The sequence below is a fragment of the Leptosomus discolor genome, chromosome 6, assembly GCF_034619465.1.
Source record: "Leptosomus discolor isolate bLepDis1 chromosome 6, bLepDis1.hap2, whole genome shotgun sequence".
Classification (NCBI taxonomy): Eukaryota; Metazoa; Chordata; class Aves; order Leptosomiformes; family Leptosomidae; genus Leptosomus; species Leptosomus discolor.
Window position 1 is genome coordinate 41,308,173 of NC_141396.1, and position 25,777 is coordinate 41,333,949.

At 43.2% G+C, this 25,777-nt stretch overlaps 1 protein-coding gene across 2 annotated transcripts in view; it reads right to left on the reverse strand.

The window, feature by feature from the left end:
- The window catches only part of RNLS (renalase, FAD dependent amine oxidase), a 79,481-nt gene that overhangs the window by 19,828 nt on the left and 33,876 nt on the right, over positions 1-25,777 (reverse strand). For both annotated transcript variants that reach the window (XM_086467192.1, XM_086467191.1), the window contains exon 5: positions 2,367-2,540. In XM_086467192.1, coding sequence (XP_086323318.1) covers positions 2,367-2,540 — 174 coding nt within the window. The remainder of the gene's footprint in view (positions 1-2,366; positions 2,541-25,777) is intronic.

The window sequence follows — 25,777 nt, forward strand, 5'->3', positions numbered from 1 at the left end:
GGGCATCTGCTTCACCACTGATCTCCATGGGCTGCAGGGGGTCAGCCTGCCATCTCACCACTGGCTGCAGGGGAACCTCTGCTCCAGTGCACTTCCCTGCCTCCTTCCTCACTGACCTGGGTGTTTGCAGGGCTGTTTCTCTCACACATCCCTCTTCTCTTGTGCTCACAAACAAAAAACCTTCCCAACAGGTTTTCCCCCTCTTAAATAGTTATTCACAGAGACACTGATTGGCCTGGCCTTGGCCAAAGGCGGGTCTGAATTGGAGCCAGGGGGCTTCTAGAAGCCTCTTACAAGAGCCACCTCTGCAGCCTCCTCCCTCTCTACCAAAACCCCACCAGACACAAATCCAACACATACAAAAAAAAAAATCACTCTGTTTTTGGCTTTCCTTACACTCTTTTTTTATATATTCACTATTGGTCCCTGCTGGAGGAAGCATATCAGGGTGGATACATCTTTGTTTTGGCCACTTGAGCCATTCTTTTATTTTCCCTCTTTCTGAAAACCAACAGGCTAAATTCTTAAGAGAAATAACAAAATTTGGCTTCGACAGTGCTGAGTTGATTCATCTCTCCAACTCCATTGCTCTCAGCATAAACTGATATTTCTGGAGGCAATTCAAGAGCCATTGCTACCCAGTTGGCTTTGGTGCGAAGAAGGGCATATTTGGAAGAGCTGACTTGAGCTGTACTATCACCACAAGAAGGAGTGCAAGGTCTGGTGTCTGACACAGGACAACCCCATGCATCAGTATGGCTGAGCAACAGACCTTACTGAAAAGATCCTGCTGGTTATGACGGATCCACCATCGAATACAAGCCAGCAGTGCAAAGGTGGCAAATCACATCATGTCAGGGCCTTGAGCAACACGATCGAACTTTGCAGCTGGATCTAACTTCAAACTTCGCTGGGGGTAGGACCAGATGACCTCTGGTGGTTCCTTCCAACCTGAATGACCGTGACTCTAATTGGAACAGGAGGCAACATCCGTGGGTTGAGCCTTGGGAAGTCTAGACTGCAGATGAGGAAACACTTCTTCACTCAATGGAGGTGCAGCCCTGGGACAGGTCACCAGCGATGTGGGGGATCTCCATCCTGTTTTTTTTTTTTTAAACCTCAACTAGACAAGGCACGGCTGCCCCGGCTTTGTGTTAGCACAGCCTGCTGTGTGTGGGAGCTGGAGCAGAGATCCTCAGAGGTCCCGGCCACCAGCAGTGCTGTTATACTGTGACACTCCCTCATGATAGCTTATTACATTAAATTGGGTGTTAATGGTGTAAGAGAGGGAAGGCATGCCCAACCTTATGGCTGCTTTCTGGCATGGTGATGGTGTGTAAATATAAAGGTGATGGGCAAGGTTTTCAATGCCCTGCCCAGCAGGTACTAACATCACTGATATCTGCAGACTGCAGGCAGGAAACAATGAATCCCGACTGAACAAGGAAGCCTAGAAACAGAAGTCTCCCAAGGTCTAAATCTGAACGTACTTTAGCGCAGTGAATTTGGTAATACTTAATAATTACATATTAGGCAGCAGTTGATTATGAAAATCCTTCCTTACTCTATGAGAGTGAGTCGCAATGCTCTGTAAGTCACCACGAAGGTGGGGAGGTTTTTACCCCCACTTCACGGATGTGGTTAAACCTGGTCATCATTGCAATGTGAGCAAGTAACAGAACCGGGAAGTGTTTTCAGCTCCTAACAGACTTGATTAAATTCAAACGCTCGCAGTTTTTCTTGGGCTATTCTATGCCAACACACTCTTGGTATATGAAATACATTTAATGAATAAAACATATACTTACTCGACTGCCATCTTCCAGAAACAGATGAGAAGTGTCTGCCTTGTGGGATGTTCTCCAAGCTTTACCAAGCAGCTGTACTACATGCAGCCATTTCAAGGATTTTCCATGATTGTAAAAGCACACTGGCTAACTCTGAATTAGACTGAACAGCCTCAATTATATAACTCATTACTACTTCCAAGCATGCTTAGTGAAAAGAAGAGGAGTTGTAAAGTAATGGATGATGGGAGATAAATTGGCACAAGTATGAATCAATGTTTAAACAAAGGAACTCCAGCTCCTTCTTGGAATAGCAACATTTTGATGTCGCAAATCCCCTGACATCGGTTTCATAAATGCAGTAATGTAAACCATGTGCTGGGTGGTGATTTTCTGAGGACCTTCCCACTTCCATTGTGTATTTTATTACAGGCCAAATGTGACATTAAATGCTATCCGCTGTGGCTTGGAGTTAAATACTTGCTCTGTTCAGAATAGCAACACTCAATTAAACAGCATTTTTCATGATCTACACCCTCTATTGTCACTGTGTTTAAGGGAAATAATGGGAGCACTGACCTATATTGCGTTTCTTATTATCGATGGAGATGAAGCGTATGCAGGGATTATCGGTGATGTACTGTGCAGCCCAGGGGACATCAATCCGTGTACCGGCTTCATAAAAAAGTCCCAGAGCGTAGCGGGAGGAGTAGCTTGCAGATTCCAGTTGCTGCTTTTGACTTTCATTAATTACTGTGAAAAAAAAAAAAAGAAAAATCAGACAATCCCTTTTCTCTCAGAACATTAAATATGTGAATGCTGTGGTTAAGCTGATTATTCCTTCCTGAAAATGACCAGACTGCTAAAAATAAGAATTTAATATTAAGCCTAGTGCTTTGTACTGTTTTTTCTGGGACACCTCTTCATGAAGTTTTAATGGCGCATTATGTAGGGTACGTCCTTCACAACCCTCCCCCATCTGTTGTGGTTTATCTCCCAGTTTCCCGCTAGTTATTACCTTGAAACTTCAATGACTGGTGACTTTTTTCTAAATCTTTTCTCAAAGGGTGAATAAATGGGAATAAGAGGTTTGGGTTGCCTTTAGCACATCAAGTAAATAATTGTATGACTGCAAAAACCCAAATGACTTCACATATCAACAAAATGAACACAGGGACTCTTGAATCTCTGGGGAAAACAGCCATGCATCTTCTGTGTTGCAATTCAAATGGATGAAGAAAACCCTGCACTTCAGCACACAAAGGGTTCGTAGTGAAGCTCAGCTCCTACAGCTGAAGGTATTTAAAAGCAGTTCAGAGCAAATATGAATCTATTCCTCCCTATGATTTACTCTTCTACCTTCTAATTACAGTAAGATCTGCTTTTTGCCTCAATTTTATAATCTTCATTAAAAGCTGCACAAAGTAGCATTAGCCCCACTGTGCATTCAAATACTATTTTATTTCATGCCAAAGAGAAATACAACAGTTTGACAGGTTGTGGAGTTGAGTACCACATCCCTCTTCATACTACTGAATGGACGGCCAACGCTTCTGTGAGCTGGAGCACGACATGCAGACAAAATCACAGCAGTCTCCCACTTGTACGTGAAACTGCATGCTCTATTTGGCTTGTTTGGAGAGTTGATATTGAAAGGCAAAATAACAACAATTGAGGTGCTTCATTTCATGCAAAATTCAGCCAACGTGATGAACATCTTGTATAAAGAAACAAGCAGCCGACGGTTGTATCCACCATGGCACTTCCCATAGGCAGCAGGCCCAGTGTTGAGTGGTACGTTTAGAAGGACTTCAGCAGAAGTCCTGCCCCAAGACAGATCAGCCCCACACGTGGGGCAGGCTGGGATGGGCTGGAGGGGGCAGCTCTCCACGCAAGGCTCCACAGGCAAGAGGCATCTGCATAGGCATGCACACCAAGCTGGCCAGGAGTCACAGCAATGAAGGCCAACAAGCCCGGTGTTAGAGCATCCAGCAGGTATTATAGGGGAAGGTATCATTCCCCTCGAGTGAGGCCACACCTGGACACGCTGTGCAGTGTGTCATTCCCCCCAGTACCAGGCAGATAACAAACTGGATAAAGTCCTGTGCAGGGTCACTAACATGGTCCACTAAAGGGAGTCTCCATCACCTGGACACGGCCCCAGACAACCTGCTGTAGCTGCAGTGTTGGACCTGCTGGGAGCAGCGTTGGGCTGGAGACCCCCATCCTGGCACCTCCAGTCAGAGTTGGTGGAACTGGGTCATTCTGCGTACTTTACCCACTCCATAGCCACCTCCATGCGACTGCAATTAATGTGCTTCAAGGAAGAACACTGTCGTGACTGACCTTGCTGGCATGACTAATGCTGCTCCTCAGAACTTGCAACCAGGACGGCTTCATCACACGCTCACTCCACCAGCACATGCTCTCTCCCCAGGAACTGGTATTTCCTGCTGTGCCAAGGCGAGACTCTAGGAACCAGGGTTATAAATCAAACCTCTGCGCATGGTGCCCTGACGCAGGCACTCCTGAGTCATGCAGTGCCAGCCAGGGGCAGAGGTGCAGCACCACTGGCAGTGTTTTCCAGCAGGATGCATGTCTGAGAGCACGTTCAGTCACGCTGAGAAGTCCTTGCAGCAACTGCCACTAAACCTGCAAAGCCTACACACCACTGGTCTCCATCAAGGTCCATTCCCATCACCGCTACTGGCATACATCAAGGCTGCCTGTGTTTGGAGTCTACTTACATGCAGAGAGCATGAGAGAGTGTCATTCCTGAGCCAGTCCTGGTGGACAGGAGGGCTGGTGTCACCCCAGCTCTTGCCAACCTGTGGGTGACCATTTCAGCTGTGCAAGTCTACAGGTGCCGAGTCCAAACTCCCTGTCATGACTAGTCCATTCTGGCAACGTTTCCTTATGGCCTCCCAAAATGTTCAGGGACACAATTCAGGACCCTATTCAGAGTCGTTTAAGAGACTCAACAAGTGAGCCATGAAGCCTTCTATCTCAGAAGGCTTAGTGAACCACCAAAGAAGATTCACCAAGGATATCGAGTCCACTCTTCACAGACTAGTGCCTTCTACAGGAGGATGCACAATCTGCAGTCACAATCTCTCATCTGAAAACCCACCAGGCTACTCATAGATATCTGCCCCATCCCATTATTTCTCTAGTTGCATATTTTTTCTGTGTTGTTTCTCCACTCTATTCCTTTGCTTGTCATGGAGAAGACTGATTTCAGAGGCTGCTTTCTGCCCCCTCCCCTGAAACAGCAACCTCATGTACAGAGTGCTCTCCTAACTGACGTTCCTGGCTGGTCTCCCCCATCCTACCACAACCTGCACACCCACACCAGCCTTACCTAATCACCATCACACCACAGGATCAGAAGTCAGATTCCATTTTAAATCCCATCAGAAATAAACCTTGAAACGGTCCCAAGAAAAATCCTCACAAATTTTAACACAAATATGCTGGGGAACAGAGAAATGTGGGGGGCAGAAAGAAACACTGATTGACCCATGAAAGCTGGGGAGAGGAAAGGAGGAGAAATAGGGCATCTGGCACTAGGGGTGGTGGAGCTGCCTGACAGAGGAAGCCAAATGACAGGCCTGCCCAGGAGGGTAGGACTGGCTGAGCACAACAGGGTTTGAAGAAGTTCCCTTTCTCTCTTCAGTCCAATTCTCCCCCGAGAAGGTGGGGGGGGGGGGGGGGGGGGGGGGCAGCTGCCTCTCACCTTGCCCCTGCCCCTAGATCTTTCCAAGGAGGATCCACTCCTCTCCATGGACCTCAGGAACTTCTCTAAGTGTTGGGTCAAAGACACCTTGACCTCTGCCATCACCTTCCCTTGGCAAAGCTGCCTCCATGTAAGTTACGGCATGGTAGGGTTCCTGTTTGTTATACTGCAGGTCTGTGACCAAGACCCAGTAACAGTTTAGCACAGAGAATGCTGTCAGTAAGTTACTGCCTTGAACGGGCTTCTGCAGCACACATGCATGCTCTCTATGGGAGAACAACCCTGTACGATGTGCTCCAGAAAAAAACAGAGAGTGGTGTTTGCAAAAGCTGCTCTTCAAGGTCATTTTCTCATGCTTCACCCTGAGCATGTCCTAGCTGAGGAATCACTGGCTCCCATCTCACCCCAAGACTCCAGACACGGTGCAGACCCCCTGTCTGTGTGTGCCGCCCAGCTGGTCAGCTCCAAAAGCCGCAGCGTGCAAAGCACCCTGCCCAGGCCCGCTCTGCCTTCCTCCAGGCCAGGCTGCTCCCTGAGGCCCAGGGCTCCCGAGTGCACAGGGCTCCATGCCAAACCTCCAGAGTAGCCTGGCAGGGCAGCTGCCCTGGACTGTGGTGGTGCGCTGGCTTTCATCCCAGCTTTTCGTGCCGTTCAAAGGTTTTGTGTTGACCTGGGCATTGGCAAGACTCCTCCAGCTCCGTGAGTCTCTTGCAGGCTGTCATCTCTGTCCTCCTCCATGCTTCACCTCTTCCACAGCTTCTCTCCAGCTTCTGCAACCCCCAGGACCGGGAGATTTTGTGGCGTGGCACTGCTGCTTGGCTAAGCCTGTGACGAGGAGGGGAAGGGAGGGGATTAAGCAGGGATGCAGGGTGGGCTGGAGGACTGCCCTGAAGGAAAGGATGCCAGCACAAGGCGACCTAGCACATCCCACCCTGCTGGAAATGTCACCTGGCTTCTGTGAGCTTCCCACTCAAGCCATGAATGTAAAAGTGCAGGCACATGGTGCCAGCATTCAGGAACCAACTCAGGGGCTCTTTACTGCCAAGTCGGAACAGCGATGTTAGAGATTTCAGCAGTGCTTGTCCCAGTTCCTCCTGGCAGACCACAAGAGCCCGGACAGGGAACAGAGCTGCTGCTAAACATACACTGCGTAGCAGAGGGGACAGACCTTGTCCAGAAACCTCCCTGTCCTCTTTCGGGTAAGGGCTCTGCACACTGGAATCTTGAGATGTCCATCACCACCAGGCCCCCTTCTTACAGTTATGATAAATAATCACAATGTATTGCACATTCTTGCTGTGCTTTGAAAGAATATAGAAGTCCTATAAACAAGCAAATAAATATGATGCTGTAATACCCCATCTAAAACACTAGTCTTCGTCCAGGTTACTTTGGCAACTCATTTCCCCTTGGGGAAAAAGAAATAAACAATACCTCCTCCTGACTACGAAGCAAATTCCTCTGGCAAAGCTTAGCAGACAGAAACCTCTGCGCTGTGGGAATGCATCTGAGATAGAGACAAACTGCCCAGCCTGGGGGCTGCAGGCGCTGAGCTGCCTAAGCCCGTTCCCTGCCTCTGCTCCGCAGCACACGTGGGCTGCTGCAGAGGAAGGGACCAGCGGGTTTAATTTTGCTTGAACAAATGGTTTATTACACTGAGCGCTTCAACAGGTACAACTTTCACAACGTTAAGTGTTGCCATAGCAGTCGGCCAGTTGGCTCTGAAGTACCTCGTTTAAGACTTAACATCGCTTTATGGACCTGTCTTCACAAGCTACAAAGTTTCAGAAGGTGTAAGGGGTCATTGGGGATGGAAGCTGAAGAGTAGTTTGGTAATCAAAAGTAAGTCACAATTTTATCAGCTTTAAGTATATATGTACACATGGAGCTTAGGCAGGGGATGCTGGGGAAAGTGGATGAAGGAAGGCAATGAGCCCAACCTCTCTCCCAGGAGAGGGGAAAAGAGGGAGGGCATGCAGCTTTGAGGGTGGAGGCACCAGCCAGAAGTGACAGAGCTGTGACTTACCAGATCAAAGGGCTGTAAACAGCTAGGGTGGCTCATTCACAGTGTAGAGGGAAGGAACAGCTTTGTGAAGAAGTTGCTTTTCAAAGACTTGGGGAGATGGAGTAACGCAGAGGCTAAGGACACCCCATCATACTGCCCAGCGCCTGCAGGCATTTCAGGCACAGTGGCACGCTGCTCTCTGGCGAGAAGTGAACCCCAGACACACTGAGGAGTTTCTCCAGACTCGGCCCTGCCCTGTCCTTGGGTAAAGCAGAACTGGAAGGGCACCTGCAGGCTGGAAGCAGAGGGGCAGCACTGCGATGCTAGCCACCCCGCACGCGAGTGCATTGGACATCTTGAGGCAGATGCAGCAGGTCCAGGGATGGGATTCCCCACTGCTTGGGGTCCCGTCTCAGGGACATCCCCCTTGCATGGGGAAGGGCTGTTTCTCGGGGTTGCCTGGGGTTTCCCATGCTGCAGCTGTGCCAGTGCCTCTGGTCTCTTTCTGACCATACCATCAATCAGAAATGACTAATACCCACTGTCCCAAACAGTCAGGTTTATAGCTCAGAATTTAAGTGTATTAATTCAATTACTGATGTATGTTTGCTAACCAATTTGCTCAATTATTAAGTTTTTTTAAAAATGGCTGTGGTTCACTGCATTCTAAACTGCTGCAGATTTACAAAACAGAGGAAGTTTTTATAGCTCAAGAAGACAGGCAATAAAGGGATGTCACATTTGAAATCCAGCAACAAAAAAGCTGAACTGCATGTGAAAACAATGCTATGGTTGTAAGACTGAGGTTTTTTCCCCTCCTCTATCCATCATGTGTTTCAGCAAGGCCAACAAGTTGATCTAAGGACATGAAGAGAGTCTTCATTTTGAATTTCCATACTTTTATTGCTTTAAATGAAAACCAGACTGTTGTTTCAATGTTGTGTATGAAACCACAAAATAACTATTATTTTTTCCCTTTCCAATAAAAATGGTTAAGATGATTTTAATAACATTTCGGAAAAAACCCACCAGCTTTCAGACAGGGAATTATCCAGCGTACAAGAATCAGCCATAGCCATATTTTTGAAGCAATGCATAAAGACATGAAAATCTTGTGTTTTCCACTGAAAAACTCAGTTACAGCTGCACTGCGAGTGTCACTGAAGAAAATGTCCTCTAGAGGTTTCATCACATCAAAGCAAAGGGCATGTATACTTTATTTGCTGTTTCTCTAGACACTGACAGCAGAGTGGATTACTTATCTCTAACACTCAATAAATACAGTAAGGGCCTTTTATCTGCAGTTCCAGAACTTTAATGTCACCTCGCTGCCTCACTCATGTTGTGGGAAGGAGAGAACCCAGAGATCCCATTAGGGCCAGCAAGAGAGAGGAGAGCCAAGGCTTCAGCTAGCAGGCTGGGAGCACGGGCACCATGCCATTCAGGAGTCCAGGACTGAGTTCAGCCTACCATTGCAGAGGCCAGGGAAGCAAAAATAAACCCAGCTGCTACAATGGCCAAGAACTGACAAAGACGATCAAGGTTTAATCCTGGATGTTTAGTCATTTGCCAACAAGTAAGGGAGGAGATCACAATACGCACCTCCATCTGCAGAAAGGCACTGCAGGTGCTATGCAGCACCTGGATCATTCACCATCAACTTGTGGCAGTTGTCAGAGGCTCCAGTAAAGACTGGACTTGCAACTGCAATTTTGAGCAAGCAGACATCATAGAATCACAGAATGGTTTGGGTTGGAAGGACCTTATGACCACCTAGTTCCAACCCCCCTGCCATGGGCAGAGACACCTTCCAGTAGACCAGGTTGTTCAAAGCCTCATCCAACCTGGCCTTGTTGATGGGGAGGAGACACGATGGGTCAGCAAAGGATTCAGGTCAGTCTGGTAATGAAGCAGATAAGTTACCCGTAACTTCACACGAAATACCGTATACCTGTCACTGGAGGTCACAGATGCTGGGGACGGGGAGAAACAGTGTTCAGAACTGCAGGGAAAAGCAGATGCTACAATGTGAGATGCATTTAAAAAAAACTTGTTTTGGAAAGTTTTGCTATCCCTAATTCAGCACTTCTAAAAGCTTGTGGACACTTATCTCCCTATCAAGTCACCACCTGATTTCAGAGCTCAGCTGGGATGCTTGTATCCGGCTCCTGCATGCACATAAGGATGTGCAGGCAAACTTGTGTAAACAAATTGAGATCCTGGTTTGAAAGACTTCCAGGGATGAGAGGGAAAATGCTCTCATTTTGTTTCACCGTCCAGTCTTGCTGGGTAGCACAGAGGATGTTGTACCCTGACAAGTAGCAGCTCCAAAGAAGACAACAAACAGCCAGGTATAGCTTGTGTTTTAATGCACACAGTTCTCACCTGATACGTTCAAAATCCCTTACTAGGAATGGCCGATGTAAATCCAGAGATATCTAGATATTACCGGCCACCAAAGTACTAAGAAAAAAACCCTACAGCAGCACTTTTAAGGAATGATAGTGTGATAGTGCTGTTAAAGCAGCAAAATACGAGAATGCTGGACTTGCAGTTTTTTCTTTTAGGAAAAGATTAACTTCTTTTACTGGAAACTCCTTATTTTTCTAATAATCCGACAGCCTTGCTTTGGTGGGACTAGTATTAGAGCCTGGCTTGAGCTTTTCAGAGTAACTTTTCCAGAGTATCCTCCCAATTCAGTGTAACTCCTGCTCCTTGTGGGCCTGCTCTCAGCACTTGCTTAAGCTGTTCCTAGCAAGCAGTCTGACATGGGGACTAGTGGTTTCTGCTAAGCACAACAGTCCTGATGGGGCTGTAAGAAATCAGGAAAAATTAAAATACTCTGAAGGATACTGCGATTTGTATCCAGGAATTAAACACCCCTGTATCCATCCACAAGGATACAGGAGGGAAAAGGTGCTTCTACAGTTACCCTCTATTCCTCTCTGCTTGAGTTTTAGCAAAACTTCAGCTGAAGCTTTGCTGGCAACCACGGCTTACGCAGCGCCTCAGTACGAGCTCGCACTTCAACATATTTGCAAAGAAAATATCCCTTTCCTCTCTTGAAAGGCTCAGCAGCAAGGTTGGCCAGCAAGGTGCCCCTGCATCCCAGGAGGAAACCATCTATCTTTTGTCACTGCCCAGCTGCCCCCAGTTTTCAGGACTTTAGCTTCCTCTTCTGGAAACAAAACCAGTCTGTCCAACTCCCAGTCCCCACCTGCCATAGGATGGCACAAAGAGAAATAAAATATCCTGCCCATTTCCTTTTGTTCTCTCTCCTGCCTTCCAGAAAATTTTGTGAGACATATGGAAAATTTTGTCAGACATAAGAAAACCTGACAAATTTAGGAAGGATCTTGGTAGGTGTTGCTTATTTTCTAGCAGATAGATAAGCTGGTGCACAAGACCCCCTGTAATTCCCTAGCACTCAACTTGGCCTTTGACTAGGAAGGTTTCTTTCCACCTTCTTCTTTTTGTCCATATTTTATTTCCGTGAACATATGCTTCTCTCTCAGCTATGCCCTCAATAACCCTGCCACTGATGCTATCCCCCAAAACGTTTTGTTATTTCCTTCGACTGCTTTGCTTAAGAATTTATTTGCTGCATCTGATCTAGTGATAGGCTGACAGCAAATCTAAATGCGTCAATCAGATGCTGTCCGTGACACAGGATTTGTAAGTGGCTAGTGATTGCTACTTTAAAAGTTAAAAAGGAAACTGTAGTTAAACGGCAACAAAGGTATTTTTAGCCTAGGTATCAAGTCAAAGAGATTTTAATAAGATGCTCACCCCACAGAACAGGCAGCTTGGCTAAGTACCTGGCGTTTATTGTCACAGCTGACAGAGTGCTGCCACAGCTCTGTTCTGGAGATGAATTATTCAGGACAGCATATTATCATAACCTTCACACAAGAAAGCCTCCTTGGATGGCAACCTCTTCTTCCTCGGCAGGCTTGCTGAGACCTTTCCTACTGCTCTCCGGATCAAGAAGCCGCTGCCCTGAGCTCTCTAGTTGAGTGGTGACAAAGGACAGACTTTTCAGGCAATTCCCCTCTGCAGAGTCATCAATGCTGACACCACGCCATGACACTGGCCCTCTGCCACCGTGCTGACCATTTCAAGACACAGGCTGTTCCTGCTCCTGCCTTTGCACAGGAGGGAGCAGAGGTTATGAGAAAGGCTTCATTTTAACTTCAGCTTCCTTATCAAACAGCTTGAGATTTTTTTAAAAAGGGAGCATAACAGTTAAATGCCGCCATGCCTACATCTGTGTTGAAATACTCACTAAACAGAGTTATGTGTTGTGATATACTTTTCCTTTTCTTATTATGCTTAGCTTTTGTTTGAATAATCCAGTTTGGACCCAACTCAATGCTCGCTCCTGCGTGTATGCAACAGTCATAACAACTTAAATAATTATTTCAAAACTCCACGGTCCTGGCTGATTTGATATAGAGCTTTTTCACCTAAAAGTTTGTGGCACATGAAGGAAAGGCATATTTAGAAATGTAGATGATTAAGTGGAAAAGAAAGATGGTGGGGGGAAAAAAAAAAGGACAGTAATTTTTTAGGAAGTTTATGATTTTGAGAACTAAGCTTGAATACCTGTCTACCAGCTGCTCTTGACAAGATGATTAGCAATTCACTCACTGTTAAACTAAAACCTCCATCAATTTTCTCAAGAAACATTTCCATTAATCTCCTACAGTACCACCCGTTGCGTTCAAGTCAACTTTTGCTATCAGAGAAATGAAACTGCACCGTGTCTAGGACTGGGGACAAAGCTGTCACGAGGGCAAAGTACCACGGGCTCCTGGAGGAAGGGCAGGTGAGAAAAAAAAGGAGAGATGAGGAACGAGGGGAGATGCTCGCTGGGATCTTTGCCAAACATTGGACAGTGCTGCAGCTGCTGCGCCTGGCATTCGTTTAGCAGTACAGAAAGGGCTGTACTGCTCTGAGAGCTGCTGCACCCTGGCACCACCCCAAAGGCCAAGCCCTGTGTCTGCCTCCTCCAGCCCAAACTGGCATAGATCTTGTGGGTTTTGTTGTAGGACACTGGTATAGGACCATACTGCAAAACTACCTCTGCTTTTCCTCCCTTTAAATTGATCCCTGTTATACCTGCTTACATGCTCAGGTCATAATTTTTACCAAAAAAAATTCCTGATCCAAAGCAATAATCTTTTTTGTAACTTTTCCTATATAATTCAATCTTTAAGTTTAAATTTAACAAATCTCTATCCTCCTTCCCCAACTCCGTAGCCTGTATTATACACAGCAGAGGAGCTCCATGCTGTTCTCTTCAGCCTGTATGCTCAGTGTGAAATTTGTAGGCGGATTTAATGCATATGTTGACATTAGATTCACAATTTTTGTATTTGTATTAATGGGGAAAATAACTTTTCAGACTCATTTGGATGATGGGGTTGTGAATGCAGAAGCAGACTCTAAACCAAAAACTTAGAAATTTCCTCTGTGATGCCAGCAGAAGCAATGCAGCCCCTGAAGATGTGTACAATGACAGCACGTGGCATTTTAGTCTCATGAACCTGCAGCATATGCGATGCCCGCACACCACGGAAATGCCACTCACTGTGGTTTATTGTATCTATGGTTTTGATTCAAAATGAATGACATCTTTGTTTAAAATATGAACCTCTGCTAAGCTTCCACCCCGTGAAGAACAGGATATGACATTTATAAGCAAGTAAAGTTAAAGGAGAAGACAATAACTGATTTTTCACAATCCAAACTCTTCCTATGGTTACATCACCACCTGCCTGCGGAAAGAAAGCCAGTCTTGTAATAGTTCAAATTGCCAATACTTTAGCTGGGAAATTTCTTCCAGTTTTGCCTGGGAGGAAGCAGAGATAAACACCTCTGTGGAGCCACTAGGACAGACTGACTCCTTCCAGCAAGGAACGAAAATATCCATGATTTTCCTGGAGATTTTGGATGTGCTTTGAAATCAGAGTCACTTACAAAGACCCCCAAGAAATTAGTCAATAAAGTCCAAATAAAAAAATATTATACACATGTACACTCCAGTTTCTACTTTCTAATCATTCGCAGGTAATGACATAGAACATATATATGACATGCCATCATGTAACTCCCATTAGCACAACTGCAAATAGAGTTTCCATATTATAGGCAAAGCAACATTAATTCTGTGTTCTTCTTGCAAAGCTCACTAGTTTCTGTGACTGGCACTGAAGTCGACAGAAGCTTAAGACACCTTTGAGAAAGTCTGATTTAATTCAGAGACATCTGTATAGATTCAAAATCTCATCTTTGAGCTAAAAGCCTTGAAAAGTTTAGCTAAAAAAATAAAGCTCATTGTGACATTTCCTCTAGATTAATTTGCAAATTAATCCAGATTCATCTTCCTGCTGTGCCATGTCATTACAGAGGACTTAGAAGAGCTTCCTTCCTACACCAAGTTACAAAGTACTACACACTGTTCTGTTACTCTCCGGTGCCAAAATGTAAAAGCTCACTACTTACATAATCTTCATCACAAAACATTTAGCAAATAACTTATGCACCTAGTGTACAAAGCATTGAGTTGAATAATAGTGTTGAAAGGATTTATTTTGAGTACAACACTAGTAGCCAAAATAGCATTAAAAGCCTTTCAAGGCAACAAAGATAGATGTTGGCTTACTGCTCTGTGTTTTGACTCTGACAGAACAAACACATAAATTGAATTAGATCTGCCTGATGTCTCTGGCTTTGGGGCTGCAGCTCCACACTGACTATGGTGGAAGACCCCAATGGCATGCAAAGCTGAAGCATGGCAATTGAAGGCTCATCCACAAGGTCTCAGTACAGCCTGACTCCTTGCAACGCTTCCCTATTACTAAACTCAAGTCAACACCTGTAATGCAATACCAGACAGTGGTAATGCATACTCAGAGAATCAAAATGCAGCTTTACAATAATGAACAAAGCTATTCAAATTTAAGTAAGTACTACAGAAAATGCTTTCAGGCATTAATTATTGAAGAAGGATTCAGCTGACCACGGGAAATTTCCACTTAAGACAAAAAAAATCACATATTTTCCTCTCTTTTTAAAGTAGACACACATGTCTATTCATTACCAGGAAGATGCAAAAGGAAGGAATACAGGGTGGAGCTGTGCACATCAGAAAGACACAAGAATTGTATTCAACTTTTACAAGAAACCCCTTGGGGTGATTTTAAAGAGGATTTTTTCCCCCATTCAGGCCAGAGTTGTTAGTAAGTTTCAGTATTACCTTTATTCGGACCGCTCCTCTCTTCCTGTTCTCAACAGTCCAAACAGCTTTATTGGGCTTTCCAGTTCTTGTGCTGGAAGAGAGGTTTATACTTCCAGAGACTGCTAATACAATGCAGCTGGCTATTCCAGGCTGAAGAATCCCAGGCTACTTAGTCATCCCTTGCTGAGAAGCTACTCCACGCCTCTGGCCATTCATCCCTATGGGCATCTCTGAAGCTTTCTGAATGATGAAAACACAACTGCATGCAATATGGAAGTCACAGGCACACCAATGATGTATCTAGCAGCATCATGATATCCCCCGCTTTTGTTCTCAATTTAATTCATGCTTAACATTCAGTTTTCCCTTACAGTCCTAGGGAGTGTTGAGCTTATATTTTCATCAGATCTCAAGCTCTCACTGAAGTCAGTCAGGTCAGTTCTCTGCATCAGATATATAAAGTTAGGATTGGTTTTTTCAATCACTTTACATATTTATGCTTCCAATCACAAAATGAAAGGGGGATAGAAGAAACCATTGTCCTTTGCAAAGGGAAATAGAACACGTTATGGGGACTGGCGTCTGCACTCACTTAAAACAGTATCTCTAATGGAGCTGGTGGATCATGGAGAGAGGCGGCAGTGTTGGAAGGGTCATGCTGACACAAATTTTGAAAATGAGTGGAAGAATACATACAGAAGATACTCCAATCAACTTGCATCTTACTTGAGCAGACCAACTACACAACGACACAATCAACAGAAAAATACTAGCGGAAGAGAAGTCTCTCACTCCCCATCCCTTCTGCTAACACTTACCTGGCTTTCTGTCACAAGGAAGATCCAATGTCAGCTCTGAGCACATCTCAGCCCACCACTAGCACTTTTGCCAGCCACTACTTTGGTACTGCAAGTTTAGCACTACCTTGCATTTCCACACATTTTCCAGGCAAGGAATAGTCAAATTAGGAGGAGCTTGGCCTAATGAAATCGGAACAGGAGCCTTTGAAACTGGCCTGAAACATGGCCTTGGACAAGTCATGTAACCTTCCTATATACAGGTTTTCTAGTGCTAAAGTAATTATAATGATCTTTCTCATAATGTTGTGGGAATTAATCAATCAAATTTCTTCCTAAACAGTAAATGTAGTAGAACTGAAGCAGAAGATGCAGCCAAGAAGTGGTTTGCTGCCATCCCCTCCTCCTGTGATAGTACAGCTATAGTTTCCCTATGTTTTTTACCGGTAAGGAAAGACTGTGTTAAATACTGGAGGATCTCTCTGCTGCTTTAACTACTTAAGGAAAATACTTACTGGGGAACTAAATGACCTTACAACATCTGTAGGGAATTCTTGAACATATGTTCCACAGTTAATTCTCAATATTAAGTTTTGTTTTCTCAGTTCACCATCAACAATCTCCCTTTTTTAATATTACTAATAACCATTAATTTCTATCTGCCACATAATTTAGCTTAAATGTATCCCAGCTGCTTCTTTTCAGTACATTAGTTTGGCCTGAAGTTGCTTATCTATTTTATCATCTTCAGATGGGTCATCTAATGGCTCAGCTAATTTCCACTCTGAAGAAGTGGAATAGGCCCCTTACAGAAGGGACAGGAATCAGCTGCCTAATCTATTCTGCTTCCACCATAGCAAGGCAGGGACCAGGGTTAAAGCAAAGAGGCAAACAAAAAGCAGCACAGAACAAATCCCAAAGTGAAAAGAGATTCTAAAGTCAATCTTAGTATGATGAGACCTGAAACCTCTCAGGAGAGGTAGAGTTTCTGCAAGGAGATGGTTTCCCCCATTTGATAAAGTTCTGTCCTCCCCCTTGGATCGGTGAGCTGAAAACACAAGAAATATTGAATCCTACTGTTCATGTCTCCATATGCTGAGGAAAGTGTCCAGTAATTAAAAGGTAAAACGATCATGATCAGAAAGGTACCAGTGAAAAGTGGAGGAAGGCACTGGCACAGAGACATGTAGTATGACATGCTAGAAAATTCATGACAAATCACACAAATAATTGCAGAAGAAAAGACTATATTATATTTGGAGGAAGTCTGTGATTTTCTACTGTTGGGAGAGATCTTCTCATCACGAGCTTAAACACTGAATACATTTAAATGTAATTTAAACTCCCAATGAGGCTTTCAAGTTATGTTTTCAAAGGCAGAAAAATTATTTCAGAGGATGTGCTCGTATTCCACTAAGACAAGACTGAGAGAATGGTACTTGGTTTGTCAATACATTTACTTACAAAGACAAGCACCAGGGAGATGCAACAGGTTTCAAGGGAAGAGGAAGACATAAGGTAAAAAGTGAGAGATGTTCCGAGAGATGACACAAAGCAAAGACCCTTGTTTCTCACCTCATTACCAGGGAAAACAAATACTTGCTAAATGCAATCCACCACAAACGGGCATGTGTAAACCAAATGCCCACACCAGGGCCTACACTACCTAGCACTAGGAGCTTTCCCACTATCAGCCTTTTGCCCAATCACATCTAAGTGCTCCCTGTCTCAGAGGATTTTTATGAAGCCTTTAATTCACCCCTAAATACTTTTTAAAACCTGCCAGTAAATGCACCTGCCTGCCTCATCAGTATTTTAGGGGGTTGTGGGGAAGGAAGAAAACCATAAACTTTATTCTTTCAAGAGGAGAATAAAACTTTTCTGAAGAGCAAATTTATTATAAGACATAATATCTAATGGGAAAGTTTATTTTTAGAAGCTGTCTACACTGTAATAATTAGTTCAACAGAATTTGGGACATGCAGTTTCAGGAATCCATATCCCGAGATAAAGCTACATAACACTGGAGCATCACAGGGCTGATGATCTTTATAATCATGCCACGAGCATCTACAGATCCAAATCAGGATAGAATTTAAAGCCTAATATTCACAATATTGAGTATAAACTAAAAAAAAAAAAAAAACCAAACAAAAAAAACCAAACCAAAAAACCCCACCACAACAAACAAAAAAAAAACCCAACAAAAACCCCACCCTAAATCCATTTCTTTTCATTTGAGAAATATCTAAGCAGTCTTGAAAGAGAAAGTGAAATGAAATCTTGAAATCCAGTTGCTGGGGAAGAAGAATCTATTGGACAATGGGAAATGCCAGGACTTCACAATTACCTGCCTGGAAAGACATTCCCTACAGGAAGAAATTCTCATCCACCACATCTTTCAGAATTTACATGACTCTCATCATCTCTAAAAATGCCCCAGATATAAACTGTTTTCTTTCAATCTCACACCAAGTTCTGTTAGCTTTAGTATCAACCCTTAGAACTGTAAATTACACAATAATCCCCCTCACACAAGCAAAAAGACCCAGGATATAAAATGCCATTTCAAACTACATATGCCATACTGACACTGTCTATAGGTAGAGCATGTGTGAGATTTGACTTTTTTTTTTTTTTTCCTAAATCAAGTATGATGTAGCTATATTTCTTTCTGGTTTTTATTTTTACTTTATTTTTTTCCCTACATCTGAATTAGTTATAGACTTTATGCGGCTTTCCTCCCAGAAGTTCTAATAAAGCAAAGACTGAAAAGCTGAAACAAACAGTTTTATCCTTTCACTATTTTTAGAAGCATATCTGAATTCTTATGTGCATATTTCAGTAACTAAAAGGGCAGGGGAGAGGGGAAAACATCATTTCCGATGCATTCCAGCAGTGCAAACAAAGAAGCTGTTGCAATGGACAGAAAGGGTTAGGAAGAAGAGAAAAGGGAAGAAACCAGGACTGAATAAAGAAATGCAAGGAGATACGCAGAAGGGCAAATGAGAATCAAGGTATCAGGCAGTATGTACAGAAGGAAGACAACATGAATACAAGGCAATAGGGCAGGAGGAAAAGACAACGGAAAACACAGTTGAGGTAATAGATTTATAAATACAAAGCTTTAAGGAAAATAACTTTCCAAAAAGAAGTGAAGAATGGATCAAGAGAAACGTGAACAAATGAGGAAAACATAGAACTGAAGTTAAGAGGCAGGCAGACCAGAATGAAGGCTCACAACCGAGATTAGCAGACGCTTTTATGCATTTCCATGGCACATATTCTTTCTCCCTAAATTTAGGAGGGACAATGGGATGAATCTTTTTACTGAATTGGCAGGGTACTTTATTTTTGATATTGTCAAAATTGCAGTTCAGGAATTAAAGTTGCCTAGGCTGGTACTAAATGTCTGAAAGCCTTGACCATATTCTGGTACCTTAACTACAATGTGAGTTTTGGAGATATGCTTATGCTAAAATAAATTTTGTTTTCTCCTTCAACTGTTCGGTGTTTTGTAGCACATGCCAGTTTGCGGGTCTGTGACTTTCTTCACCTCAGCCACATAAATAGGCAGGGTTTTTAGTTCCTGATGTTTTCATACTAAAATTTAAAGAAATATTTAATGTTGAAATAAGAGACACAAAAGATGCGCTGGTGGAATAAATCTAGTTTCTTAGACACTGCTGAGATTGTTACTGACAGGAGTCCACCCAAATGCAGACATTTAAGTGAGGTTTGCTGATGTCACTGGTTCATTAAGAAAAAAGATGACTGGAATTTATTTTGCTTCTGCAGTTAACTTAGTCTAAAAAAACCACAATCCTTGCTTTTAAAATGTATCACATAACTCAGGCAAGTTCAATTGACCACAGTGGACTCAACATTTAATGCAGGGTTGCCTGCAACTGCAGAAAACTAGACCTCATGCTCTCAGTGGACCACAGCAGCCCATGCTGTTACTGCTAACACCAGTGTGTCTGCTGAGGATTGCTCTGCTTCCCTCTGCTCTACAGACAGCTTCTGCCTGTGTTTTAGAGCTCAAATGGGAAATAAGTTGATGGGGCTTTATACTGCACATCTCCTATGAACCAGAGGTTAGTGGAGCAGCTGGTGTTACCATCTTTACAGTTCGGGGTTAAAACTGATGACTGTCTTAAATTAAATGTCTCTGCTTCCTGGTCTAAACTTTTTAGGAAAAGTCTGAGGTTACCAACACTTTACTGAAGCTAAGACCGTTACCACCTTAAGTTTTTTTAAAAGATTTTTGATTTTTTTTTTAAGATTACTCTCTACAATTTAGCATTTAGCAAACAGAAATCAAAATTTCCACCCACTCCCCCATCCCCCACCAGGGAATACAGGCTCCAGGAGACACTGCCAAAATTTAAAAAAACTCTTTAAAGATTTCCACTGTAACTGCTGAAAAGAATAACCTAGGGAGCTGCTTTTCTTCTCCCAAATATGCTATGTGAGCTGTGATTTACTCTTCTGAACTGCAGAACCATGCCAGAACAGATGTCTCTAATGCACAGCACCACTATCAGTCCCAAGTAAGTTTTGAGTTCATTCTGCATTTTCAGAAAATAAACCAAAAGGCTAAGACAATAAACTAATAAACCTGAAAAATTATTCAGGCCCACCAGCAGATGCAATGGTAAAACACACTAAAAATACAATGAATGCAGAAAGGTTCATTTGTATTATTGTCCAAATATAAGACAAAAGGAAGAGGACTTGTATCACATAAGGATAGACTACAAAGCCTCTTCAAATACAGAAATACAGTACTGAGAAAGCTGTTACTAATTATAAAGACTTAACCAGCAACAAATAATAGATAGTTTCCATTCAAAAGACTAAAATAGCTGGCTGATCTCCCTGTGGCCTCTTTGATGTAGATTTTTAACATATCCTGGAATTCTAGGGAACTCACAGAGATGTGGGTTTGAATATTGTGCCAAAATGACAAACAGAAGTGACTCCTGTAGGGGAAAAAAGTTGACGTGAGTCCCCGAGCATACTGAGTGAAGTCTGATGGGGAGCTCATGTAATAAAAATGACAGAATGAATGGCAACATGACTCCAAAATAGGTCTTCCTGAACAAATCTAATCTCTCTTCAGAGGGACTGCCCACTTGGTTAATTAATTTAAGTACATACAGGCAATACAGGAATACTTGTAAGGTATAAAACTTAGCCCTGTACGGCATAATGCTTAAAAGAGAGCATCACACTATAATGATCAAGCACATGCTGAATGGGTGAGGAACTGGTGGGCTGACAGGTCCGGAGGAGCAGCTGTCAGTGGGTATTTCTAGCAGGTCTCTGCAGACACTGGTAAGAAGCTTAAAAGTATACAAGCAATTTAATTGCTGAAAAATTAATGACAATGAAATTTGCTAATGGCACAAAGTCTGTTTGAGTGGGCAGTCATGCATGATCTGTATCACCATGCAGGAAGCTAGAGTAGCAAGTAGGAGGAGAGCTTAAATTGGTGTACAACACTTATCAGATGCATACTGAAATTGTGTCCAATTTTGATCTTAAAAAGGACCTGAAAGAAAACGATGTCTGAGAAGTGTGATAATTAAAGAAGCTCAGCACTTCTCTAGACAGAGAATTCCCATCACTATGAGGATCTGTAGCCAGCCCCTGAAAAACACTTCAAGAGCCAACAACTAAAAAGAAAAGTTTTCAAAAGCACAGTTGTTTAACTAACAGGTGCTTCATCTTTGATGGTTTCTGCAAATGCAGAATGAATCTCTCCACTGAAGTGCCAGAGGGAAAAGTAAACTTTATTGTCATCTAGGTTACTGGGCTTAATATGGAAGGTATCTGGATAAAAGTTGATGGCCTGTGACACATCAGGAAACAGGCACTGATTGAATGACCTGTTCAATCCTTTCAAACTTCAAGCAATTCGTGAGACCTGTGCAAACTCTACCCTCTGACATCAATCCACAGATTTCAATGAGTTTGAAACAATTTCATGCTTACTCATCTAGGCATAACCCGCTCCTTATCAAAGCGCAGAATTAATTACGGGAGGGCAAGCATTCAGTTTGGCTTTCCTTCCAAAGGCTTAGTTGATTTGTGCACTGGGAGCATACAGACTGTGCTCTAGTAAGGAAAAGGAACTCAGATGAGGAGCACAGGAGAGTTTGCTGCACCAGCCTTTTCAACTGCGCCTTTAGAAAGGAGCTCTGAAGGAATGGGTGGTGCTCCCTCTCCCCCTTGCCCTACTGTACCAGCCCACATGAGCCATGTAAGTCAAGATCAAAACACGACTTCCCCACATATAACCAGTGACCTCGTATCCGAGATAGAAAAGTTGTGCTCTATTATACGCCTCTCGGTGATTCTGGTTCTTCATACTGCATGCAGTCTGATAGAGGAAACACAGTACTCAGTTACTGACTAGACACAAGGCCATACAGATAAAATAGCTGATGTTATTTAACAAAACAAGAACAGCTATCAAACAGCCTCTCATTTCAAGAGAGTAACCGTCTAGCATTAGCGAGCAATTCTTAAGGAATGGGAAGGCCAAGAAAACTTCCCACTTTGGAAGTTTTTGACAAACTTCCTAAGAAGGTGGGGGGAAGAGGGGAGAAAGTACTTTTTATTTAAAATCAAACCCAACCCAACCCAACCCAAGTGTATCCCAGGCCGCCTGCTGGGTAAGAAAATGCGCCAGGAACAAGCCTCAGGCTTTGAAGAGAGGAGGTGAACAGCAATTGCCTCAACCTGCTGTGGCACTGCCACTGACTTCAACACGGCCCCGCTGGCATTACTGTGGCCACAAACCTCAGACAGGGCATTGCTCTCCTCCTCCCCAGGACAGATTCACACAGCCCTCCTGTCCTACCACTTGCGACTTGGATGAGTGGCTGAGGAAGACGGGAGCCTGCAAGTGGCCAGGTGCTTGAGCTCAGGATGCAGGATCTGTCCCTCCACCCGCGTACAGCCATGGGCAGGGAGCACTGGTAGCACTGCCGTCTGCCACAAGAGAGCCGAACATTAGCCAAGGGCATCACTGAAATACAAAGAGGTACAAATCACCTGCCGAAGAGTCGGCACAAATATGCACGCCAAAAAGAATTGAAGGCAACTGCCTTTGCCCTGTGAAGCATTACGTTACTGTATAAACATCATCAGACTTCAGCATCTCCAGCTCCTGGGTCAGGCTTTGAAACTAAGTGTAGCGCTCTGTCTGTTTGCCTTCTAAGTTACTAGTTATTTTTTTCATATTTAAAAATTCCCTCATTAGTTATACAAAGTATAAAATTGATTTTTCAGACATGGTCAACGAAGCTTAGAATTTAAGGTGACTCTTTTAACTCAGGATTTCAAACCCAAATCAAACCCATCATATGTTGCAGAATAAAACTTACACTGCTGTAACCACATGAAAAATATTATCATGATAGTTGCAAAACCAGTATTTCTATTCTTTAACAGCTGTAGGATATAATCAAAGCTCTGTGCCAGAGAAAAAAACTCTTTGCAGCCCACCCCTCCCATAACAAACTGACAGGAAATAGAAAAGTAAATAATAATAGTAGAATTACTGTCCTAGGTTACAGTGTAAAATGTGCCCAAAAAAAGTATTCTATTACCATCTTCAGGAGCTGTTGAGACCAGGTGGGGCGGTGCTCCCTGCCTCCCCCCTCTGGACTGTCTTCTGTTAATGGGCACAACAATGCCTTATCGCCTGACCCATCGAGAACTCGCTCCTGGGCCATCTCCTGTTAATGGCCCATCAAGGAACTGCCTCACGACTCCCCATCCCATTGTGAGATGCTCCGCCCAGGGGGAAGGAGCCAAGCAGTCCATGCTAAATAAAAACTGCGATTTTGAACACCCTAGCAGCCTTTTTCCACTGGATTCCCAGAGGAGTTTTTCCCCCCCACTGGAGTTCCAGAGGACAAGAGCTACCTACCTACCACTGCACCTTCGGAGGAAGATCAGACCCTTTTACCTGATCGCTGCTTCCACAGAACTACACCCATCACTTCAGGAGGACTGCAGCCAGCATCTTATCGGACTGCTACTGCCACCCTAACAGGGTGTCAGGTTGTATTTCTGACTCTGTCAGTGTAAACCAGTGGGTTGTTTTTTTTTTCCTGCCTTGTCTATATATATATATATATATATATATATAAAATATAAAAGACATGTAAAGAACTGTTATTCCTATTCCCCATATCTTTGCCTGAAGGCCCGTTAATTTCAAAATTATAATAATTTGGAGGGAAGGGGGTTGCATTTTCCATTTCAAGGGAGGCTCCTGCCTTCCTCAGCAGACACCTGTCTTTCAAACCAAGACAATTACATTGGCAGATTAAAAAAAAAATCTTCTGTGGAGTAGAATTACATTTAAAAAAAGACAAAGTTCTTGATGAAGCATTACAAATTTAAGACCAAATATCTTGATTCACAGGAAAAATCCCATCAAAGCCCATGGGAAGTCTATATGGGTTGAACTGTTCACTGAAAAAACATCTAGGTTGCAAAGATATGGTGGCAATAAGCACCACTTCATTGGAAAAGATGATACTGATGATTTCCTGGGCAATGTCTAACTCTGCGCTTTTTATTATGTGTTGCATCATTGTTAATTCATATCTAGTAAGGAACAAAGATTCAAAAGGTCTTCAGTTAACACACTTAAAGCTGAAAAACTGCCACTACATCTTCAGGCTACTGTTCAGAAGGTTCACTCTCAACCACTAGGCCTGGAAATGACTTATTTTTGTCAAATCACTTCATTCTGCGGAACTTGGACTTGTCACGAAGGCAACGGAAACCCATTGAGTGGTCCAGGCTTCACAGAGTATTATGTCTCTTCCCTGGATCAACTCATGTATGTTTAAATATAATCCAGAATAAGCAGTTAAATGTTATCACATTAATAGTAAATAACAGCAGCGCTTTTCAACTTAAACAGACAACCCCAAACAGGAAACTTCTTTTGGAGGAATAAAAATCCCAGGAAAACCTTGTAATATTTCAGAGCATTCTGCTGAAAACCTACTGGCACAGGTTCTTGGCCTACAAGAATCTCTGAACAACCAGTTAATGAAGGGAAAAGCAATTACAGCTCAGTCCCTTCTGCAGGAAACTGATCTGGCATTTTCTCATCTGACTAACCAGAAGTCAGGAAAAAAAAAACAAAAACAAAAACCAAAAAAACAACCAACCAACAAAAACCACACACAAAACCAACAATACAACAAAACAAAGAAAACCTGTCCAGTTACCTGGAAGCAATTATTTCCAAAATCACATCCCAGACCTTAACCGATGGTCCGCTCTGTTAGTTCATACATAATGCACCTGCCCCATTAAAACCTGATTCTAAGTTTCCTACTTATGCCTTTGGCTAAAAACAAAGCAGAGGAAGTGTATCCTAAACATGGGTAAAAGTTGCAATTTACCTCCATGCTCATTTGCTTGATATTAACACTTGCCCCTTCCTACCCTTGTTCTATTGTGATTTACGGGAAGGGTATCAAAGCGCAGGAACTTTCTCTTCTGGTGTTTAAAATCCATCCAGTCCTAAATGAGGCTTTTTATACCACTGCACAAACAATAAGAGGTACTTCAGTATTCAAATTCCATCAAATTACAGAATGACCATAATGGATGTTTCATGGTTAAAAATATCCTAAGCAACATAGTCAATACCAGCCACTTAAATATGCATTGTTTATAAGAATTTTTCTTTTTATAAATAATGATTTTACCTTATGATTGAGGAAAGATTTCTTTGCAGCCATACTTTTAAAAAATCACTTTTTAAGTTAAGAAAACACTTCAAGGTTGAAGCTTTCCTAGTCCTAGTCTCAGCCTGCACAAGATTTTGCAGTTGAGTAATAAACCCTTTTAAAACATGGTTTATTATGGAAATACTGTCAAGCCTTAATTAAAGTAGGTGCCACAACAGTAGAGCTGCTTACACAACAAATGGATTCTGCAAAGAATATCAGGCACTTGCTGACCTCTGCATTAAGTGCCTTTATTTCAGCCCACAATTTCAAATGGCACTGTCGATAAAGTCATCTGAATGAGATCACTCACATATCCCGCTGCACAGCCCATAGAGCGCTCGACAGAAACGAGAGAGATGAAACAGTAGGTAATGTCACCAGCAGCAGTTTGAAACCACGAACGTGCATACGTCTCCTACAACACACCAAGGAA